At 39.8% G+C, this 22,780-nt stretch overlaps 1 protein-coding gene across 3 annotated transcripts; it reads left to right on the forward strand.

The window, feature by feature from the left end:
* The first annotated feature begins 1,328 nt into the window (after nucleotides 1-1,328).
* Nucleotides 1,329-22,079, forward strand: LOC127368479 (cAMP-specific 3',5'-cyclic phosphodiesterase 7B-like). Of its 3 annotated transcripts, XM_051409329.1 has the most exons (14): nucleotides 1,329-1,629; nucleotides 4,767-4,827; nucleotides 8,348-8,968; nucleotides 12,612-12,701; nucleotides 13,670-13,833; nucleotides 13,962-14,025; nucleotides 14,503-14,598; nucleotides 15,727-15,827; nucleotides 17,003-17,134; nucleotides 17,257-17,348; nucleotides 17,829-17,973; nucleotides 18,083-18,179; nucleotides 18,576-18,656; nucleotides 18,770-22,079. In XM_051409329.1, the coding sequence occupies exons 3-14, from the start codon at nucleotides 8,641-8,643 to the stop codon at nucleotides 18,985-18,987; spliced, it is 1,608 nt and encodes a 535-aa protein (XP_051265289.1). In that variant the 5' UTR covers nucleotides 1,329-1,629; nucleotides 4,767-4,827; nucleotides 8,348-8,640; the 3' UTR covers nucleotides 18,988-22,079. The 3 variants fall into 3 exon arrangements, with proteins under 3 accessions (XP_051265289.1, XP_051265293.1, XP_051265292.1); XM_051409333.1 differs by lacking the exon at nucleotides 8,348-8,968; XM_051409332.1 differs by lacking the exons at nucleotides 4,767-4,827; nucleotides 8,348-8,968.
* The last annotated feature ends 701 nt before the right edge of the window (nucleotides 22,080-22,780 follow it).

The following is a 22,780-nucleotide window of genomic DNA, read 5'->3' on the forward strand; positions in this document are numbered from 1 at the left end:
CAGACTCTAGTCTGGTTAATGTAGTTGGGAATAACTTCTTCTAAAACGACTTCTACTGAATTAATTAAATTAGTTTACCAAATTACTGTGTTTTTGCTTTGCCTGCAGAGCCAGATTATGAGACCTTTTCTGTTCCAAACATGGATATAAACAGTTGCCTGAACTATATGGACGTTTGACTCTATATTAACACATTTCGCTAGAAGCCTGTTTTTTTTTTTTCTTATGTAACGTGATGATGAGTGTTATTTCACTAAACCTTGACAGATTCACTCTGCCATTTGGTCTACTTAGAAATAAATCCTGCTAGAATTTCTGCCTTTCCTGGGAACAAAACTGCGCCAATATGTGCTCAAAATCTACATGATGAAATGAAGGTTGAGTTCAACAAATGTGTTGTGAGCCCTTGGGAGGCAGAAATCACAATGAAATGTCTGTGTGTGTTGATTGTTTGAACACAACTGATAACTACCACAAGATATAAAATTATTCAGAATAATAAATTAGATGGAAATTGCCAAATTCCATACACATATCGATCATGTTCATAAACACATAGAATTTTGAGAAAAGTTTGGACAACTGTGATCCTTACGTAATAAGAAGATCCATGACCACCTGGTTGTTAGGTAGCTTTCTTGTTAAAGCGAGGGTAGGTGATGTATTTCAGAAGCATTTTTTGGTTAAATCTTGGCAGCACTCAATAGGCCTAAATCAAATATTCCTGAAAAAAAAAAAAAAAATCTGGTATCTGTGGTTGTCCAAGCCTGTAATAAGCCAATCATTTAATTTGCCCATAATAAAATAATTGGCTGGCCTACCTGTCTGTCTACCATTCATTTTATTTTCATTTTTATTTCATTTTATTTTATTTTAATAATTTCCTTTTAATTCACCCTTTTGTTAGATTTGTTCTGGACCTAGGCACAGAAGAATTACAATATCCTATAGTTTGTCGTGTGTACACAGTGTTGTTTTTGTGACAATAAACTTAATTTGATTTGATTTGAACAATGTACAGAGAATCTGAGAAATAATGGGATGAACAGGGGCCCACAGCTCTTTTGCCCCCCCTAGTGACTTGATCTGGCCCTGGTCGCATGCCAGTAACAACCTTTTATTTGGGAAATACCCCTTTGCAAACTATCTCCCTCACGCTCTGTCTCATAGTAAAATATTCAAAAATAAAGCACTATTTAATTGAGAACAACCAATTGTTCTCAAAATCGGTGATTGTACCGAGCGCTGATTGGCCCACCTCCCCTCACAGGTCCCTCCCCTGTGATGCTTCACGCAGCCCCTCCTCTCTCCTCTCTCTGCGGCTCACAACCAAGCACGCGGACCCTGGCGCGGCGGCGGCGGGCGGAAACTTCACCTTGCCTCATTTAGAAAGCCGACACTGTCCTCACAGTGCGAGTACGGGCACACACAACCGCGGGACGAGGATGAAATAGAAAGGTTTTTATTAACAGGTGTCAGTCGGGGAACAGTCACCTTTCGTCCTGCTGTATGCGGCTCACTCGTGCGCTTCCCGTGACATGACAACACTCCGCACGCGCCTCATTCCGTCGCATTCACTTGCTGTCCACGAGCGGCCACGATGGTTAAATGTCCCTTTTAATGGTCGAGGTACGTAGACTGTGTCTTTACCGCTATATGGACCAGAAGGATACACACACACACACACTCAGGCTTGTTGTACACACAGAGTTGTATTGGAATAGGCCTGTCAAAACGAAAAACCATTCATTACATTCATATAGTGTGCCTGTAGGGACCTATAAAGTGGCTTTAGTGCCCCAAAGAGAGTTCATAATAACCGAATTGTAGTCTACTTTGTGCGTGTCATATGCTATGGCGTTATTATTATATGAATGTAGTAGCCTGGTATTGTCATAGGGGCTAAATGTTTTGATTCCAAGAAGTGAGTTTATTGTGACCTTTGTTTTTTATGGTATAGGAATAGTTTTTGGTGCACTCGTCTTCATATATTGCCTCATCTTTAAGCTGCAGTGATGGGCTACAGTAGGCCTGGTGTATTATTGCAATGTGTCACGTCATTGGATAGACCACATGTAGACAATGCTACAGTATACTTCTAAAAACAGTTACAAATGCCTTTTAAGATATCTTAATATACACAATATGTACAGGAAGTATATGTAAAGTGGTTGTGCAAGAACTTGATTGTGGAAACAAGGGAGTTTGTTATTGTTAATATTATTTTACAGTGTAAGTACATGTAGAGTGGCTTTTCTGTCTAAAACAAATGAGCATATCTGAGCATTAAATGAGCTGAGCTTTACACATCTCAAGTTTGCTTGGTTGTCATGGAGATGGCTGGGGTGTCATCGCTTGCCTATTGTGTACCATAGGCAGTATTTACTTACTACTATCAACATTTTAAATTAGGGCTGCACGATATGGTAAAAAAAATAATTATTTTGACAGTTACTGATGTTGTGATATGATTCATGATTAGTGGGAATGATCATTTTTGCATCACAGGTTTCATTTTCACTGAATAAACTATTAAAATCATGAGGATGTGACATTAGTTGGGGTCTGTACAAAACAAGCATGACTTCTTACATCTGGAGAACAGGATTTATAGGCCAGGGAATCTCTATAGCACTACAGCACTTCATTATAATGTTGTTTTATCACACATTTAACCTTTATCTGCTCTTGTCATTTGGATATAACTGTGTTTCTTTCTGGAACATTTTAAATGGGAGTTTTAAAAGGGGTCTACAATTTATCAACCTAATTTAAATCCCTGTGTAAACATTTCTTTTTTATGTGTGTGTGTGTGTGTGTGTGTGTAAATAGATAGATATTTTTGTGTTTACACATGTGTTTTACAGCAGCAATGTGCACTATTTTCAGCAGATGTTTAAATTTAAAGTTTGTTTCTGCTGCACACACATGCATTGTAGTAGCAGTAGTATATAATTTGTCAAAAAACCTCTTCCAAATCAATTTTTTGCATCCTCTGGTGAACATACAGGATAGAGGGAACAGACCTGCCCAATGTAAACTGTTTGACAGCAGCTGGCCATAAGCAAAGAGAAAGAGAGACTTGGACTATAGAGCTGTCCACTTGAGGTGAATAATGATGTGAGCATAGAGCTAGAGATCATGGAAAAAACATTTCAGGGAGGGCGTCTCATAAACATGCCATAACCACGTGGGCTGGATGAGTGAAGCGTCATTGCCTCTGGTTTGTCTCCATCCACCCGTTTCCTGCCCGCCAGTAAACAGCAGTGTGCTAATTCAGACGTAAATCCGCCTACTCAAGGTACACTTTTATGACTATCTTTCTCCAGAGGGCAACACTGAACACTGTAAGAGGGTCCAGTGTATATAATAAGAGATAACATATGATCTGTTATGTGTCTATGTCTTTACTTTCCTTCCTCCTTTCTTCCTCTGCTTTCATGTTTCTCTAAACCAACTCTGCTTGGTGCACTCAGTCCACTATGCACACAGATGTTGAGCCATTATAACTATTATAGCCATTACTAGCTATTATAAATAGATGACCTCAATTGAAATGTACCGAGCTGAACTGCAGCACAGGACTTGGGTTGTGATTGGGCTTAGGTACTCAGATCAGGGTGCAATGGCTGATTACCACACTGCGGACGTAATTCAATTAATTTAACTAATCAAAAAGAGATGGACAAGGTATTGCTGGTGATAAGCCAAGGCAAGACTTACAAATAGAGGATTGATATGAATCAGAAGTAGAAGAAGTGAACCCATTAGTGGATTAATCAATTTGTCGATCATTGGATAAATTAAACTGTAACACTTATGAAATTCAGTTTACCATTACAGTTATTTTTCAATGATGCTCAATGCCAAACACTTGTAGATTCCAGCTGCTCAAATGAACTGATTTGGACTGCTGTTCTTTGTCATATGATAGTTAATTGAATATTTCTGGAACAAAACAACAAGGAAATATAAAATGTCATCTTGATCTCTGGGAAATGGTTAAGGGCCTAATTAACAGTTTTCTGAACATTTTATACACAAAACAATAATGAACATAATTTTGTTGCAGTCCCTAATTTTAGTTCACGGTTATATAACCAACTTTCAGTAATGATGGTGAATGTTTCACTATGAACAGCCTTTAAGTAGGATCAGATTATGATCGAAAAATGATTTATCTATTATAGTATGTCTGTTACCAGTATTTTCTGAAGAAAAAAAGAAAAACACGTGAGTTAAACTTGAACACAAACACACCTTTGATAGAAAATGGCTAAAAAAAGATGACTTATGACCCCGGGCCATGAGGACCAACCATGTGGAAGCATGTGATTAATGCCTAAATTGTTGCCAGTTTATGCCAGCGTGTTGCCTGACCCACTTTTCCAGTGTTGTTTGCCAACACAGACAAGTCGTTACAGAACCAGCAGATGCCACTGTCGCTAAATGCACCTAACCTTTCTTACTCGCTAAAATTATGAATAGTCTTTAAACAGGTTCCTTAAAGGATGAATTACACTGATTTATATGCTACATTTAAATGATTTTAATTTAATAGCCACAATCATTTGATCAGAATTAGTACCCTGTATCCTCGAGGTTTCTGTGTGTGAAGCCATGCAAAGAGGGTCACCATGACTTTTCACACAGTTTCTATTTATTAGTGAGGTTCATTTATGCTCTTTGATAGCAGTGGGTATTTTGGGGTGTTGTAATATTAATCTCAGCCTCTCTTTCTCTCTCCCTCTTTCTCTCGGCCACAGAGGTGTGGAGCAGTCGCATTTAAAAGGTCGGAGCAGAATGCCATACAAGTTCGCATGCTGGGTAAGAACGCTAACTGACCTGAATACCTCAGTGGAAAAGGTTGTAAAGATATATAGTCAGCTGCAAATCGATAGTGTAAAATGTGTCCAAATATTTGGTGCTTCAGGCTGTCGCTAACCTTCGGTCCAGTGTAATATCTGTCAAACACTGACGCAGATTTCTGCTATCTCTGTATACACTGTCCAGTTGAATGGCTCAATACATTAAGTTTCATAACTCTGGAAAAAGTCAAACTTGTTCTAACAGTGTTGAGGTTTACTCCAGTCATATTTTATGAAGTAGTGTCTGGACTTGAGACAGTGAAATGTAGCTGTTTATCATAACATTCTCAGACCTTGAAGACTTAAACCTTGAAATGTAGCTAAAGCAATTTTTTTCTCTCCCCATATTGATGTCAAAGTTGTTTAAAAGTTCCCTGAAAAAGTGCTTAGTTGCATGCAAGTGTGAAGCTACATTAAAAAAAGGTACAGTAAGACAAGGTGTAAATTACCAGGGCAAAAAAAGATCTGCACACACATGTTCAAATACTTGCGCGTGCACAAATAAATCAAGTGAAAAGGTAGATACAATGTGTTTTTTTTTTATGAACAGGCTATTTCATTCACTGGCTGACCGACTTCTGTACAGCGACCGGCCTGAAAACGGCCAGTGGCATCATTAAAGAGAATCACAAACACACACAGCACAGAGTGGAATCTCAGTTGTACTGTAAACTGTGCATTGTGTGTGTGTGTGTGTGTGTGTGTGTGTGTGTGTGTCTGAAAGGGATCCTTAGGAGCCAGCAGTCCACTGGCTGACTCCCAAGTTTACTCATCCAGACTCCCACTGACCTCGTTGACTCGCTGATATCTTTCTCTTATTCTGTGCCATTATCACTGTTTCACTCTTTCTTACTTTCTGTTACATGACTTTTTTTCACACATTCACAGTTTTGAATCTTGGCACCATTTGTTTGCTGCTGTTATTTTGTTGCAGCTTTATTCACTTGTTCTCACCAGTAAAATCACATACAGTATGATTATGTTCTGGCAAGACGTGATCTCTTTGAATCCCCACACATTTTTATCAATTACTTGTGAGTGAATAAGAATAGTTTCCCTGTTGCTGCTCCGATTGGAAGTATAATTAGGCATCATGAACATACCAGCAACAATTAAAGACATGCAGCATGTTGCTAGTCGGAATAATTGCATAATCAAGGTCATCAGGTTTGTGTGCAGAGACACAGCTCACCCGAAAATCACCTCATTCTTAAAATGCTCACCTCCACTTCCAAATTTAAACCTGGTACAAGGAATTTTTAACTGGTTATGTAGCAGTCTCAATTTAGTACTAATGCCTCTAATATGACCTACATCAGCACACCTTACATCAGTGAGAAAATTGGCTATCTATATATAATTATTCCTAATCCCTGTCACTGGTTAGATTACCCTTGAAATCAATTAAATGAGACACTACGGCTTTTGTCCAGAGGGGCTGCCAGAATCAAGAAAAGTTTCTTGTTGCCTGTCATCCATAGTGTTGTCTATATTTACTCAGTTGTTTAATATGTGAAGACAAAAAATAAAAACAGTCTGAAAAAATTGTTTGGTCTGTGGTATATAGTCATTATAGTCATTTCAGTATAGTCAGTTCAAAGTTATGTTCACAGCTTAAAGGGAGAATTTGGGAAGAACTTGTTGAACGTTTAAAGTCAACAAGTCTAAACCAGTTCTTGCTGTTGGATTATAGATTTTGCCTGGCGAGTACAAAGTAAGAGACATGCCTTAAAACTCATGATATCACTACACCTAACAAGAAAATCATATTTTATACTACAGTATCCACTGCTACACAGCTCCAACAAAACAACTATACATCGAGTTCACAGCCACAGTGAATTTCCACTGAATCACCCTGCTGTACATTATGTCTCACTGCACATTTTCTCACAGCCTCTATCTTTTATCTTAATGCTCTTTGTCTCATGATTTCTTGCAATCAGCTTCTTGTGTCTGATATGTGACGTTCAAGGCTATGTGACTGTCCCTGCCTGTCTGTGCCGCTGTGTGTGTGTGTGTGTGTGTGTGTGTGTGTGTGTGTGTGTGTCAGTACTTCTGTCTGCATGTGACTGTTTCTCAAGGGAACATTTCTCTGGAAAAATTTTATGGTTATAGCACTGCATCCTTCATGATTATGTGCATGTAAAGAGGAACAAATATGTCTTATTTACTTAAATTCACTTAATTATATTCATGTTAATTAATATGTTGTCAGCAGCCACAGGAAAGCCTTTGTAACACTGGAGGACAACAGGAAGAGAGTGGTTCAGTCCCAAACAAATGTTCAGTTGATCCGAGTTAAACCCGGCTCAGTTAAGGCCATTAAAATCATTTAATTTTATGAGGCTCAGTAGAGCACAAACAGTGCAAGATGAGGCAAGTATGAATTCATTTTTTTTTTTCATTCTTACCATAAATTTGACGATTTTGTCGTTTTCCTTTCACATTTCCTTGAACATCATCCAAGGATTTATCGTTTCTATCACATCTTGTCCTGCTTCTATCAGGAGTCCAACTTGTGTCCAAAGCCAAGGCTGGTTAGTCGCCACGCCAGGGGAATTCAGAACAAATAAATCAAAACAAATCCGCTGAAGTGTTTCTATGCCAGCGAAGCCTTAATGAGGGGTGACTCACAGCATGTACCTCGTTTTACCTTCAAGCAGAATAAGTTGATTATTCTGTTCTGTCGGAGTCTGCACCTGTGACATTTTGTCTGTGCCTCGGAACAAGGCGTTTGTGTAAACGTGTATACTCAAAGGTTAGATAAACTATGCGCACAATAATACTGAAACAATTCATTAATTAGTTGATCAATTTATCATTTATGTAATTCATTGAAAATACCAAAGTGTTGCTCGTTCTCAAATGTTGCTACTTTTCTCTGTTTTATATCATTGTTGAAAACGTTTAGGTTTAGGTCTAAACTATATAAAAAGGTTGCGTTGGGCTCTGGGGAATTTTGATGGACTTCTTTCACTATATTTCATTATTTTCTGACATCTTATTTTAAACAATTAACTGCGTCATTGAAAAATCAATTTGTTGTAGCCCTGTATCAAATTCTGATGCTCTTATCTGCTTTTAAATGCAAAGTCTATACAGATAGACTTATGTTGAATCCTAATTTTCATATCTCTGTGCTATTTGCTGTTTTCCCATAGACCTGACCATGACACAGAGTCTGTGTCCATGAACCCAGAGCTCCACAGGCTTTCACACAAATCCTATTGGTCTGCCATCGGTGTAGCAGCATATAGGCAGAGTGAGAGAGTGTGTAAGCGAGCTGCGAGCGGGGAGGGGAGGGGCTTCTAGACTCCACAACAACGTTGGCGCGAGTGAGGCTGTAGAGGGGAGAGAGAATGCGGCAGAAGGAAGGAGCAGACCATCAGTGGCTGACTCTGGGAGGGAGGAAAAGAGACGGATTCTCACTTATTTTTTCTGGCTTTTCCCTCCTTCCTTTCCTTCTGTTTTTTTAGTCTTTTTTATCACTCTGCACTCATTTCTCTCTGTCCTTCTGTCATTCCTGCCACTGATTCTGTCTCTCCCTGCAGTCTCTATTCCTCTGTCCTACATCCCGACTTGCTACTATCTGTTCTCCTCTTACTCACCCATGGCTACCTGACAGTAAGCTTCTCCTTCTGCCATCTCTCTTCCTTTTTCACCACCATCCTTCTTTCTCTTCCCTCCCTCAGTTTCAACCCTGTGTTTACTTTGATCTTTCCTTTCCTTGCACCTGTCTGTCATCCATCTGTTTTCTTTCGGTGTGAGGATGCCAGTGCTGGAGGGGCTTTGGGGCCAAGATCTCAGGATGCGGGACTCTGGTCTTGGTGTTGGGGTTGAAGTCGGGGTCTGTCCAGATGAGGCCCCCCGCTCGCCAGTCTGGGGGCCTCTGAGGATGCCTCCGGTGACCTGCGGGGGCCTGTCGCTGGCCCTGGAACTTCCAGCTCTCATACGGCAGCTCAGGGCAGCCTGGAGAGCTCGCAGGGGCGGCCCCCTGGGGCCTGAGAGAAGTCAGGCGAGCACTTGGGTAGAAGAAGAGAAGGATGAGGTAGAGGAGGTGAAGCATGACATAGAGGACAGGAGCGCTCATCTGGAAGGTAACTTACACATAATGCATGTTACAAGTACAATAAAGCCTATGGGAGTCGGATGTCCAATAAATGTTTAATGTCTGGTGTTTGACTGTGTATGCTACACATTCATGGTAGAAAGCAGATTTCTTTCACAATGTAATTATTTGTGTATAATTTATTTATCTCTTTAAAATAGTGGTCATGTTTTTTGGCACAGATCATGAATATCACGAATGAAGGGTTTCTGGCCTTGTCTTTGTATGTGTGTATGATTTTATGCATCAGTTTTTGTATTTGAATGTTCAACCATGCCTGGGTGTGCATTTTAATTTTAGACAAGTGTTTGTTAATCTTTGACAAGCATGCCTCTGGCCATATGTTTAACTTGTGCGTGTGTTTGTAAGTGTTGCGGGCTGAGACAAGGTTCACAGCAGTTTAGACACCTTGGCAGAGCAGACAGTGAAATGAGGGATTTGGGCTGTAAAGCCCAAGAGTATCCATTAAATAAGCTGTGTTACCATCTGCTGAGCGCAGCTGTACTGATGACACTGACGTGACACCATCAGTCGATCCTCGGTCCGTCTGTTTGGAGTGTAATACAAGACCTGATGATCTAATCTTAAGCTCTGCTGCATACATTGATATCATTTTGTTCTTAATGTCAGATATAGGATATAAGGACTTAATGATAGACACAAGGACTGAAGCTATAAAATGTTTGATCTCATGTACGCATTTATTCATCTCGTGAAATTAGTATGATGCAGTGACAACTTGACTGATACTGGCATATAAACTGGCGTAATGAATAAATAAAAAAATAAAAAGTTGACAGCAAAAATTGAACTTAGCAAATATAAATGTTTAATGTGTTTTTAAAAAGTTATGATGAAGTGATGATTCACACTGCGGGGAATTACCTGCGTGCAAGCACTGACTCATAGGGTGGAAAATGGACAAATGTACGCTGTTCACTGCCTGTGACTTTCCCTTTGCACCGCGATGACCTCATTCATTTGACAAGGGCTATAGGCTATCTGCCCAATATTTGATTTCACCACATACAACATGTGTCGAGACACTGTGAAATAACTTGTTAGTGGTGATAGTGAGTCATCCTGATATTTACCATAATAAGTACTGAACAGGGCTGAAAAGATCAGCATTTATAGATTAATCTACATAGAAAAAGTACAACAGACTGTGTTTCAGAGTTCATCATTTTTTGCCTTTATACAGGTGGGAAATCTAAAATAAACCATTAAAAGAATCCTTCATTTTTAAAAAAAAAAAAAAAATGCCCAAAATTAACTTTTTCAAATGTGACCATCAGCTAGTTTTCTTAATTTCCAGTGATATAAACAGAATATCTTGGCTGAATTTGGTACTATCACACATCCAAAACATGGGTTTTCAGATCTCAGTCTCTGAACAATGCATCAAACTAACATATATGTTGGCTGCTTCTGATGCCACCTATGTTTTATGCACCTGGCGGCTGTCACTGTTAAATCACTAGGTAAAAGAAAAGTACCCCCACTGCCAGGGAGTGTACTGTATCTGGACACACTTTACGTATCCATGTGTCCAGATAAGTCACAACTGCAGTCAGCAGGAAACATAATCTGTCACTGTGTGTTTAAAACTGTTTGTATTTAAGTGTTGGCGATGTGTCTGACTAACTAACAGCCCCAAAGCACAATTTGTGCCGTAAACACCCACAGATTCAAGCGAAGCCAAGTGAACATATTCATATCAGTGCCCCATGTGTGAGTGTGTGTGTGTGTGGGTGATCATGTTTTCGCATTTGGAATCAGGGATTTAACCTCATTTGCAAGTGTGTGTGTGCATATGTGCAGTGAGTGTTTGAACGAGGCGCGTGTGCATTGCCGCGTCTTTAAACACCCTTTCCAACTGATTCACGTTTTCATCCTAAATGACCCAGTTCTGCGCCGCACGGAGACAATGACCTATTTACCACAGAGAGAGTTAAAGGAAGAGAAAGGGAAAAGAGGAGAGGGGCGGGGTGAGACTAAAGGATGGATCAGATGGGGAAGAGGGGGTGTTGTTGTTGAACAGGAAGGAATGAAGTATGATAGGAAGGTTGAGGGGGCAGTAACGGAGAGCGATAAGAAGAGACATAAGTAGAGGAGGAATGACGGAGGGAGTGACATAAAATAGAAGTATGGAGAGATAGCCCAAGTGCAGGAAGAGGGTGGTGTGTGGTTGTCTGTGTTGGAGGAAGGTTACTGCGGTGGTTTTTTCCAGATGATGTATTTCCTCCTCTCCTTGCCCACCGGCATGCTAGATAAAAAAAGCAAAGAGGCTTTCCCCCTTTTTTCCTGTTCTTGCTCAAACTAGGCCAGCTGGACTCCTCTGCCTCCCTTTAACAGGCTGAGTCACTTCCCCCATGCGGTTTATATTTGTTTGTTGGCCTATAAGATGCATAAATAGGGAATGATGCCACTTTTCCACTGTATGTTTTATGTATAGCCACCTAGCACAACACACACACACACACACACACTCACAAACACAAGGCAAGATCTTGCAAGCCGGGGGGACGCCCAGTGAGCCTGACCCCATTAACAGGTAGTTTAGCTGCTCTCGTAAGCGGGAGTCACAGAGGTGATGTGACATAATACGCTCCAGTTCCTCACATCTGACCTGTGAATTATTCAGTATTCCCATAGTTTTTAGTTTATTCAACTGTAAATTGCTTGTGTGTGCATGTTCTCTGTGACTTAGTTCTGTTGTGTCTTGTTGTCACTGGCCTCAGGGTTTGTGTGGATTGCACATTTTAAACAGAGGCAGTATTCGGTATTCAAGGATCCATTGTGCTGCTGTGCTGCCTTCTCCATCTGATAGGTGCTCACACAGCAAGGATTAAAACTCAAAAGATTACCCCTGGGACTCTGCAGACATGGAAAGAATTTATATTCAGCATGTCAGAAATACATGGGCACTTCAAACAAATGAGTAATACACACTTCCTTTTCTTTGCAAGAACACATTTGCCAACTGTTTAAATGGTGGATATCAAGTTGTAGAATGAAACCGTTGCTTTGTAGCAGACCTCCACTCCTTTTTGGTCCTTGGTTACAAAACACTTTAGTAAAAACACGAAAAGTATATCTGATATGAACGTATGCTCATGTCAATGCAGCACCAGTCTGATGTTCAGACATACTCCATAACAGCTGCACTGTGGCATGAAATCCATTCTCCGTGGGCAAACTCGGACCAGATGCATGACGTCTTGGTGATTCAGCGATGTCAAAGATCCTCTTGTTTCACAGAGGCTGATTTAAGAACAACTTAAAATCTGTTTTTATGAGGCTGATTGTGTTGAACATCACTGGTGGGACATGTACAGCACTGGGGAACACTTTGCTCCGTTGTCCTCTCATCACCCCTCTGGCTGCTCGACTCATCGTTCAGCCATCAACCTTTTGCTTGCTGTCTTCCTCTGTCTTTCCCTCTCCCCTAGTATGAACATTCTCCCCTTCCTCCGGGAAAGATTGATTCAGGCCCCTTGGGGTCATGTCTGCCAAAAAATGGCTACAACAGAACATTAGTAATTTTAAACACCAAAAATTTATATTTACTATTTATTCTCTTTTTTCCATCCTCTCCTTTTCCTCTTTCTTTCTCTGTCTGTGTGCAGCTGATGGCAGACTGAACACTGGTCATGCTGGTGTGTTGCTGGTTGAGAGACGAGGCTCCTACCCGCTGATTGACCTGCGCATCCTCAAAAGTAAGTCTCCAGACACATTTAAATACAGAACAGTATACCATGACTATGTCAACAATTCACTAACACAACTCTCCTCCAATTCATTCTCCTAGAAAGTAGTTAGTATTTAGTCAGCAAAAACAGCTACCTATAGCAAAAGAGCAAATAGCAATCCCATTCAAACTTTTACGTGTTTGAGAGAGGTGTTTTGTTAGCCCACCATTGCTGTTGTAAATGGGTGGACAAAATAATAGCAACACCTGTCAGTATAATGTAATACAATTCAACAGCCCCTGAAACTGCAGCCTCCAAAATTACCATTAAGTTGAATCAACACCTCTCTGAAACAATTGCAACAAAAACTGAATATTATAACCTTCATGAAGGTAGGATTATTGCAAGACTGTTGTATTAGACTGTATTTGCTTTAGCTAGGTGTACCTAATAAACTGGCAACTGAATGTAAATAGATAAATATCAGTTGCTTTTTAACATAAAGGGAGGCTGCGAAGTATAAAGAAACATTCCCTTTTTATCTAAATCACTGAAAGATTATATAATGACCCATTTACCCACATGTATAATATTTATTGCAAATTAATTTTGTTGATGTGGCTAATGATGTGTGTTGTAGATAAATCAGCATTTGTTTGTACACTGAATCCAACATGTCATGAACTTCTTTGTGAACTTCCTCTGTGTTTTGATAATTATTTCCAGTGGTAGACCTTGATGAAATATGGGATACACTTGTCAGAATCAGAGTAATTGAGCATTAAATTCGGGTTAAAAAGCGTAACACACATTTGTCTACTTACCTGATGGAGCATGATCTTGCAATTATGTGATCAAGACCAGAAATCTTAGTCCTGGGACAGAGCCACATGCAATTCAGGAAATATTAAAATAGTTTTTAAGATGCTTATCTGTGATTCCTGCACTACTCTGCAGGGTTTGTTAAAGAACATTATTTGACATTGTAATTTCAGCCAGTGCCCAGCAGGGGGAAGTAGAGTCCGGCACCAGGAGAAAGATTAAGCGTCTGCTGAGCTTTCAGAGATACTGCCACGCCTCCAGGCTGCTCAGGGGGTTGGTGCCCCACACCCCCGGGTCACTACACCTACTAGACGACGACTACCTGGGACAAGCTGCGGTAAGAACTCTCACAAGCCAACAAATGTGGAGAGGCACAGGTAGACAGTGTCTCCAGCTCTTTGTGTTGTGTATGCATCAACTGTGAACCATAGATCGCTTCTTAAAACAGTCTGTCTTTTGTTACAGCACATGCTATCAAAAGTAGGCACATGGAACTTTGACATTTTCCTCTTCGATCGTCTTACAAATGGTAAGACAGCCTTTATTTATTTTGTTATTAAAAATTGACTAATGTTGTCCCTCACCTACCATATATCTTCACCAATTTAACTATTGTTTGTTATCATATGATGACATTGTTGATTTCTTTTTGTTACTGTTTAATTTTCAAGAGATTTTAAAGGACCAGTATGTAGGATTTACTGGCTTTTAGTATTGAGGTTGCACTCGTTTCTATATCTATCTTAACTCACCCCTCCCATTCTAAATGTATTGGATGACCTATGGTGACCTTTAGGTAACCTAAAAAGGCAAAAAGCAGTATTTGGTTCTGTGCTACTATGGAAACCATAGACTGTATTGATAAAAATGCATTTAGTCTCTGTAATGTCACCAATAGGTTTTTGAAGCACTGCTTTGAAGCATTGTGTACTGTAAAATGTGATTCTCACATAGTTCACTTACTGCACAAAAAAAACAATTTCTTGAATGGATTTGTGTGCTGTAGGTAACAGTCTGGTGACTCTGATGTGCCATCTCTTCAATGTCTACGGTCTCATTCACCACTTCCAGCTGGATATGGTCAAGCTGCACAGGTTTCTCGGTAAGCTGCAAGGAAGGGACTGCCCCACTTTGTTCTACAGCAAGAAGAATTTGCTTAAATCTTTTGAACCTTATACATTTTAAGACAACCTCTGTTAGCTGAATCCAGTAGTAGTTGTTCATTGCCTTTAAACTGAAAATTTATATTTACACGCACACATATTCTTTTAAACATTTAAATAGGAGTTAGGACTACGGGTGTATTTACACATAGCATTTTCCCCTAATCGTCACCACTACATAAAAAGCATTTGCTCTGTAAAACGTGCACCCGGCGACCTTTTTGGCGGGGCAGTATGCTCTTGAAAGCTGAGAAGGGTTTAACTTTTCAGAAAAGCCCAGACTGACGTCAACTGGTTCAGTCATCACAAAAGGGTTTATGTTACCCGCTATAAAAACAAATATGGATAAAGTGACCGTGTGGACATTGTTGTACTGTAAGTGAATATTAATCCAGTATCCATAGCATGCTAAATAATACAGCAGAACAACAATGAGCTGTGTATTGTTAAGGAAATTAAGTACGCAATCAGCATTTTTATGCCTCTGTGCCGGCAATAGCCATGGCTGGAGGCATCATGTTTTTGGGTTGTCTGTACGTCTGTCTCAAGTAATTTGCCTGTTGTTTACAACAATTATCTCAGTGTTTTTTTCTCTTCAAACCTGCTCCCATTAAAGCCAGCTGAAAGCTGAAAGATTGTAACCATACACTTCCTCACAGTACGAGGTGTAAAGACAACCTACAGTAACATGATTATTCTCTACTTCTCATTGGACAGTGGAAATTGGTCGAAACATAAACTTTAAAATGATCAATTAATTATTAATGTTTATGTGGTATCATCACCTAGGTACATTATTGTGGGTTCAGTTTGTTTACTAGGCCTTTGAAGTTGTTGGTCAACATATGCAATTTGAAGACCTTTTAAATAAACAAAATTCTGTGTTTACACGCCTCTGGGGGAATAAAAACAGGAAAACCCCTGCTGTGTAAACTGGATTATACTTATTGCACATAAGACTCTGCTCTGATAATCAAATTAAGACATGACTGATTCAGCAGCTCAGATAAAACATGTGAAAGCTGAGATTGTTTAATAGGGTTTAACCTTGTCCCCTGTCTTGCCAGGCATGGTGCAAGAGGACTACCACTCCCAGAATCCTTATCACAATGCTGTTCACGCTGCCGATGTCACTCAAGCCATGTACTGCTACCTGAAGGAGCCCAAGGTAATAAATAATACTGGATTCACATACACCCCTTTCCCTGCCTCTCTCCATCTCTCTCTCTCTCTTTCTCACACACACACACACACACACACACACTATACGGCTTCTCCTTGACATGTCCTATTAGCGTGTCTTCCTGAAGGATAATTCCTGCTCATTTAGACTCGACAACACTTCCATCCACAGGAGAAATCCCCGAAGCCCTCTGACCAGATTAAGTGTCTCTGCATCTTTTCCCTTTATACAGTAATTGCTTTTGTTCCCACTGTTGCTCTGTAAAGCACTTTGTGATGCACCTATTTTGTTAAAAGCACTTACGCAATTAAATTGAATTCAACACAGCACACATGCGGGTGTGCTCTAGATAACACACACTCACAATATGAGATATCAAGCCTGCTGCTTATCCGATCAATATACCATTTTGTCCTTTACTGACCATTAAGCATTTATCTTCACCCTGTGACTCACACCTAGCTCTGTTATTAATTAAAATACATACTTTTGAGGCGCATTTGAGAATGGAGGCACCGTTTGAGGTCAATGATTCAAATTCTTATGTATTTGGTATTTATAAAATTATCCAAAATGTGTTCTCTGCTGTACTGAATTTAAAAAAGGCATCTAAATAGAAGATCAAAACAGTCAGAACCTTCCTTAATCCTAATGTGCAGTGTAGTTCATAAGTATTAGGACATATGTTTTATTTATTTATTTTTCAGCTCAACACTCCAAAACAAATTTGAGGACTCATCTGATGATCTCTTTAGAAATTGTAGCTGTTTATATCTAGTATATCCCTCCAAGGATTAAAAGGGCTCGAGTCCTACACTGTTCACCAATATGGATGCAAACACCCACAAACACACTTACAGCGTGAAAGTCTGTGCTTTAACCTCACAGTCATTGTGTCATTCAAAATTTTGTGTTTTGGAGAAGAGCCACAAAAATAAAAGATAATCACTTCCTTAATACCTACTGACTTCAGCTATCTTTGTATCCATCATCATCAAGAAACTGACAGGGTGACAATATTGACGGAACTGGATACTAGTGAGGATAAACGCTATAAATTCAGCTCTGTATGCCGTCTCTCCTGATAGTTTGTTTTAAGTGCAAGTGTCCCTCCTACATAAGGAACAGCTATTACCCTGTGGTCAATTCGTGTGTTATAGCTGGCAGAGCAGCTGAGTCCTCTTGACGTGTTCCTGGGTCTGATGGCTGCAGCCGCCCACGACGTGGACCACCCCGGGGTCAACCAGCCCTTTCTCATCAAGACCAGACACCACCTGGCATCCCTCTACCAGGTACACAGGGGTGTGCTGACATTTAAGTCGCTGTGGGGGTGAACATGTGCCGTAGTTTTAGTGTCCAGCCTGTCACTGACTCTGTTTCTAACACATTTTGGATGTCACCTCATCCTCCACAGAACACGTCCGTGCTGGAGAGTCACCACTGGAGATCCACTGTGGGCATGTTACGAGAGTCGGGACTGCTATCCCATCTGCCTGCTGACATGTCGTAAGAACTCACACATAAAGAGCCTTACAGACAATGGATGTTAGATTTATTTGTACAGGAACACATTAACCAGTTGTAAAAAAAAACTTGTCAGTGCTGTGCAATAGACGTACTGTGTAATGGCAGCACTCTTTTTGAAATCAAAAATGACTGCAAACATGCACACCCAGAAATTCAAAAACCTTTACACACCCACACATAACCACACACATCAGCATGTTTGATTCTGTAAAATAAGCATGCAGCATTTGGTATCATAATCTCCTTTCATCTACCAGCCTCCACAGAAAGGTCAGAGGTCAATTATAGAACACCAACGCAGGAGTACTACGTTTAGCAAATAGCTGTAAAAGGGTAGTATTGCCTGTGATGATTTACTAATAAATACATTCCCAAAAATGAAGCTGTTGCTAGGGTACAGGTTTTATCAAAAATTAGCTTTTTGTTTTGGCTCAGTGGTGCACCCCCTCTACTCTGCAGGCAGGACATGGAACAGCAGCTGGGCTCTCTCATTCTGGCTACAGACATCAGCAGGCAGAATGAGTTCCTGTTGACCTTCAGAGAACATCTGGACAACCAGGACCTGGACCTTCAGCTGGCTTCACACAGGCACTTTATACTGCAGGTATGCTGCACACCCACCGGACACTATCTCTGTGCATTATTCTCAAACATTCTAACTTTAACATGCACTTCGTGTGTGAATCTCTCTCTCTCTCTCTGTTTGCCTTCAGATTGCTCTGAAGTGTGCGGATGTCTGTAATCCGTGTCGGGTTTGGGAGCTGAGCAGACAGTGGAGTGAGAGGGTGTGTGAAGAATTCTACAGGCAGGGTGAGCAAAGTGTCCGCTCAATTCAAATCAAGATTAAAAAAAAAGAGAAAAGGTCATTTGTTTCTTGTGACAAGGACTGCATGTGCCACTTTTAAGCTATAGCTTAATGTTTTTCAAATAAATACTTAAATACCATTAAAATGATTGTTTGTTCCTTCAGAAATTACTCAATTTTATGTTGTAGTTATTAATTAAGTGGTTGATACCTGAAAATGATTATGGCTGTTACTGATATTTGAAAAAAAAATAATAATACTTGTATTCCCTATATTTTTTTGGCTTTCATCAGCATACTAAGATATTACCCTATTTATAATAGTCTACATCAGCATCATCTTTGTTAAGGCTTCTCTCACATTCATGTGGTTTTCTGAATGTTGACTGTTAACCTGACAGGTGACCTGGAGAGAAAGTTTGACTTGGAGATCAGTCCTCTGTGTAACCAGCAGGCAGACTCTGTCCCATCCATTCAGATAGGTGAGTACACACATGCATACACTAATTAGTTTATACTCTGACATCGTGAATATAAACCAGTGATGTTCCTCCACTGATTTGGAGATGATCCGCCTTTGTTGTGTTTCTCTCAGGGTTCATCTCTTACATCGTGGAACCCCTGTTTGAGGAGTGGCACCGCTTCACCGAGCCCAGCCTGCTCAGCCAGACCATGATGGGTCACCTGCACAAGAACAAGGCCCGCTGGAGCCGCCTACGATATGCACACACACCTTCAGACACGCAAACACACTCCCATGCTGAGGAGCCTGAGCCTGAAGGAGGCGGAGGAGAGGGGGAAGACATCCCTTAATCCTTCTCCTGTTTCCTAAGGCGTTTCATCTTCCTTTGTGAACGGAGGAGAGGAGTGTGCATCCACCTCCTTGTTTGTCCTCCTGCATATTTTCTCCCACTGCTGGTTGTTCACAGGCTTTGAAAGTGGGAGCCCTAAATGGGAGATGGCTTGGATTCATGTGAAATGGCTCCCTATGCTGGAGTGGAGGACTGAAGCCCTGAAGGGGGAAAAAAAGAAGATTCATAGTGGGGCTGATGGATGGACGGATCTTAGTAAATATATGCCAATTTGACAAAAAAGTCATGCCTTTCTCTTTAACCCTGTGATATCTGCTTCAAAGTATCTGAGAAAAGCAGGGACAGAATTAAAAGGTTATGGCTGATGGCAGAAGAGGGATCGATGAAGACAAATATTTATCTGTTTGCACAATGCTGCTGGAACAATAAAGAAATGAAAAAGCCAAAATTATACACAAGTCAGTGGAAAAGAGTACATAAAATATATGAAATAAAAGAGGAATATATGAATATATCCACTATATGATGCTTTTTAAACTTTTAGACAATTAAGCTCTTTACACTTTTTTCTCTTTTTGTACAGCTTGCACTTCTATTGGATGCTCTTTCATACAAGTGTCTCACTTGTCTACTTTTCAATGAAGTGTGTTTTTAACTCAAGCACTAAGTTGGTATGTCAAGGTACTATTAACTGTACTTCGTATTCTGTTTTAATTGTGTAACCTGTAAGACTGACTGAACTGACGGACACATTAATGACTGATGCAAAGTGGCTTTACATGGATGTTTTTAGACTGATGTGGAGAACACAAACGAGAGCCATTTTTTAAAAAAGTGTTTGTGTTCATGTATGTAATGTTATGTATGTAATGTTATAAACAGTATAATCTGTACATACTGTGACCTCAGCACTTCACATGCCAAAATCTCAGCAATGTATCAACCTTTCTACTGGGTATGGATATTGGGAAACATAACTCGTACACTGGTGTTACCTTTGTAACAACTTAGTGGGTGAATTTATTTGTCCCGTAACCTCACTTTACAAGCTCATATACAACAAAGCCTTAACAGCAAGTTGGTCTGTCTAACACATTTTATTATGGTGTTATACCATTTTCTGGACAAGTTTTCTTACACCTACAGTTTCTGCCTGTTTCTCTTCAGCCATACCAGCAACACACTCATAGTACTGTAGCAGCTTATTTCCTGTTTCATCTTTCACCCACTATCAGGGTCAGATTGGGTCTTAATGCCCTTTCAGCATTGCCAAGGTGCCAATGTACTGTTTTGACACATTAACTCACTGCTCTGTTACCTCTATAAGGCGTTTATTACTTTCTTTTTTGCACTTGCTGCAGCTACTGTGTGCACTGTGTCTTATGTCATGAACAGACTTGGGCCAATTAGTAATTGCAAATATCTCTAATACTAATATAAAAGTAACTATATACTGCAGTGAATATCATGGCGATTAAGATGTCTGTTACAAAAAAGTATATACATTATTAAAAATAGAATTCATCGTCTTAAATGTTACTTTTATATCTGCAACTGAGTAAAACATATAGAGCTGATAAAACCTAAAAAGTAAAAGTATATAAAGTATTTGTAAATACTACTTGGTCCAAGTGTAAGTAGTACTGATATAAAAAGTATTTTTTTTAACACTCTGCTCTAAATATGTATAGATAAAGTTGTCACATTTAAGATTGGCGTCTGGTATGGTCGAGGCTGTGTACACGGTGCTAACAGAGGCCCAGGCCCCACGTCTTCCCTGACATGTAGAGGAATAACCTGAGTTTTATGATTCTAACAACCCAGCCAACACAGTACACACAGTATATCCTCCATACATCACAGCTCAATTATTATATATTATATATATATATATAAAATTAATTTCTTTTTTAAAAATAACTGATATAAGCCTCTTCTATGGGGTGCCTCTATAATATGTATCTATATTTCTGGTAATTATAAGAAAATTGTTCATATGTAGCACTCCATTGGCTTTGCTGAAACTCACACTAAACTCTGTAAGTCTGCTGCTGTAGTGTAGACCGAGTCGAGACAAGAGGCCTCAGGCTGCCTTTAAATACCTCTCAGAATCAGCACTGAAACAGGGTCACTGAGCCATACTGGTTTCACTATTACAGTAGTGTACAAACATGTACTGGATGTGTTTAATAAAAATGTGTATGCCAGAGTGATTATTATACTAGACTCACAATAATTATCATTGTATTAAAAAATCTGTGAATTTACTGTAATGGGAAAAGAGAAACTGGTACAGTTTATAACATTAGACACAAAGAACTGACAAAATTCATGCATGTTCAAGAGTAGCCACTGTGTTAAATCAACTACTCTGATGCAGTTCCACCCCAGATTTAATAGTGTTGTCCAGTAGTATCATTGTGATCAATCGCCTGATGGTTTAAAGGCAAACTTGAAGCAAGTCACTGAGACTGATGCACCATTTGATAAACTGAACATGCCACTGTGGAAAACAAATCTCACCACAAGGTCCATCTAGCAGTGGCTCTGGAGCTTTCCCTCATGATCCCAGTCGTCATGGAGTTGTAAATGTTCACCTTTCCAATTTCTCCAAATACTTTGAGCACTTGTTTTCCACGTTGGCTCAAAGGTTCATTCTTAACCAACAGTTGTTTTTTTTTCTTCATCAGCAGATGGAATTTGCCATCTGTGTAGGTGTTTAGATTTCCGTACAGATAGCTACTGATAGCAGCAGAGAGCTACAGTACATGCCAGCTACCATAAGGACTATTTTGTCGAAAAGTAATCTTCTGCTTAGTAATTATAGAATTTTTGAATGAAACCCTTCAAATGAAGCCTATGCTATCTCAAATGAATACTGACTAACTAACAGTGCACCTGAGTTATTAAATATGTTTGCACTATGTTCATCAGTCAATCCAAACAAGTCACACTGAATCTGAATCTCTGTATTTTGGTGTTTGTATGGGTCATCTGACATCTTGACTGTATATTTCTGTTCTGACAACCAACCTCTGAGCACTGTGAACAATAAAATAAATGTTTTTTTCAGTTAACATCCAATGCACTAAATATTCTGTGTGGTTGTGTGTGTTGACCAAATTTAGACGGACGCAGGGGCCCAACGGCCCAATTTTCAAGAAAATGTTGCAACTGTTTGACCACTAGAGGGCAGTAAAAGCATTTCAGTAATATAAAATCTACAGGAGACACCGTCACTTCTCATGCTAGGGGGCACATTATGGGTGCCTCTCCCTGCTGCTTTGTTTACAATATACATACAAAAGTGAACCTGTGAATCAACATGATCTTCTGTGATGTAAGCATGGCTGGGGGCTATGAGCTCATATGTAAACAACAAAAACCTAGAGAAGAAATACAGGTTGAAATCAAACAGCACAAAGTTGCGCTTAGTTGTAGTTTGCAGGACAAACAATGGAGAACATGAAGCTGAATGAGTCACAATGTTGAATCATGAAACTATACCTATTTAAAAGCTGATTTTTTTACAGAGCACAGAAGGCGCAGGAAGCAGAATTTGATCAAGATTAAAAAAAGAAAAAGGGAGGGAAATGTAAAGTGAAAAGTCAGACGAAGGGAAATAAATGATAAGAGGATTAATGGGGATTCAGTAGAATAAAGAAATGTGAAACTATTGCAAATACAGGGTTGAAAAAGAGGGAAAGCACGTAGAACGAGAGATGGCCTGCTGATAGTGTAGTGAGGAGAGAAGTAGTACAGGCAGCCTGTGTTTCCCTCATTTGCATATTTCT

Source organism: Dicentrarchus labrax, unplaced genomic scaffold, assembly GCF_905237075.1.
Source record: "Dicentrarchus labrax unplaced genomic scaffold, dlabrax2021, whole genome shotgun sequence".
In the NCBI taxonomy this organism is placed as follows: Eukaryota; Metazoa; Chordata; class Actinopteri; family Moronidae; genus Dicentrarchus; species Dicentrarchus labrax.

Excerpts from the sequence above, each read along its gene's own strand:
- LOC127368479 (XM_051409329.1), top strand. The coding sequence starts at position 8,641 with ATGCCAGTGCTGGAGGGGCTTTGGGGCCAAGATCTCAGGATGCGGGAC. Across the intron at positions 17,135-17,256 it reads ACCTGGCATCCCTCTACCAG|AACACGTCCGTGCTGGAGAG; the intron begins GTACACAGGGGT and ends CATCCTCCACAG. Across the intron at positions 17,349-17,828 it reads CATCTGCCTGCTGACATGTC|GCAGGACATGGAACAGCAGC; the intron begins GTAAGAACTCAC and ends TCTACTCTGCAG.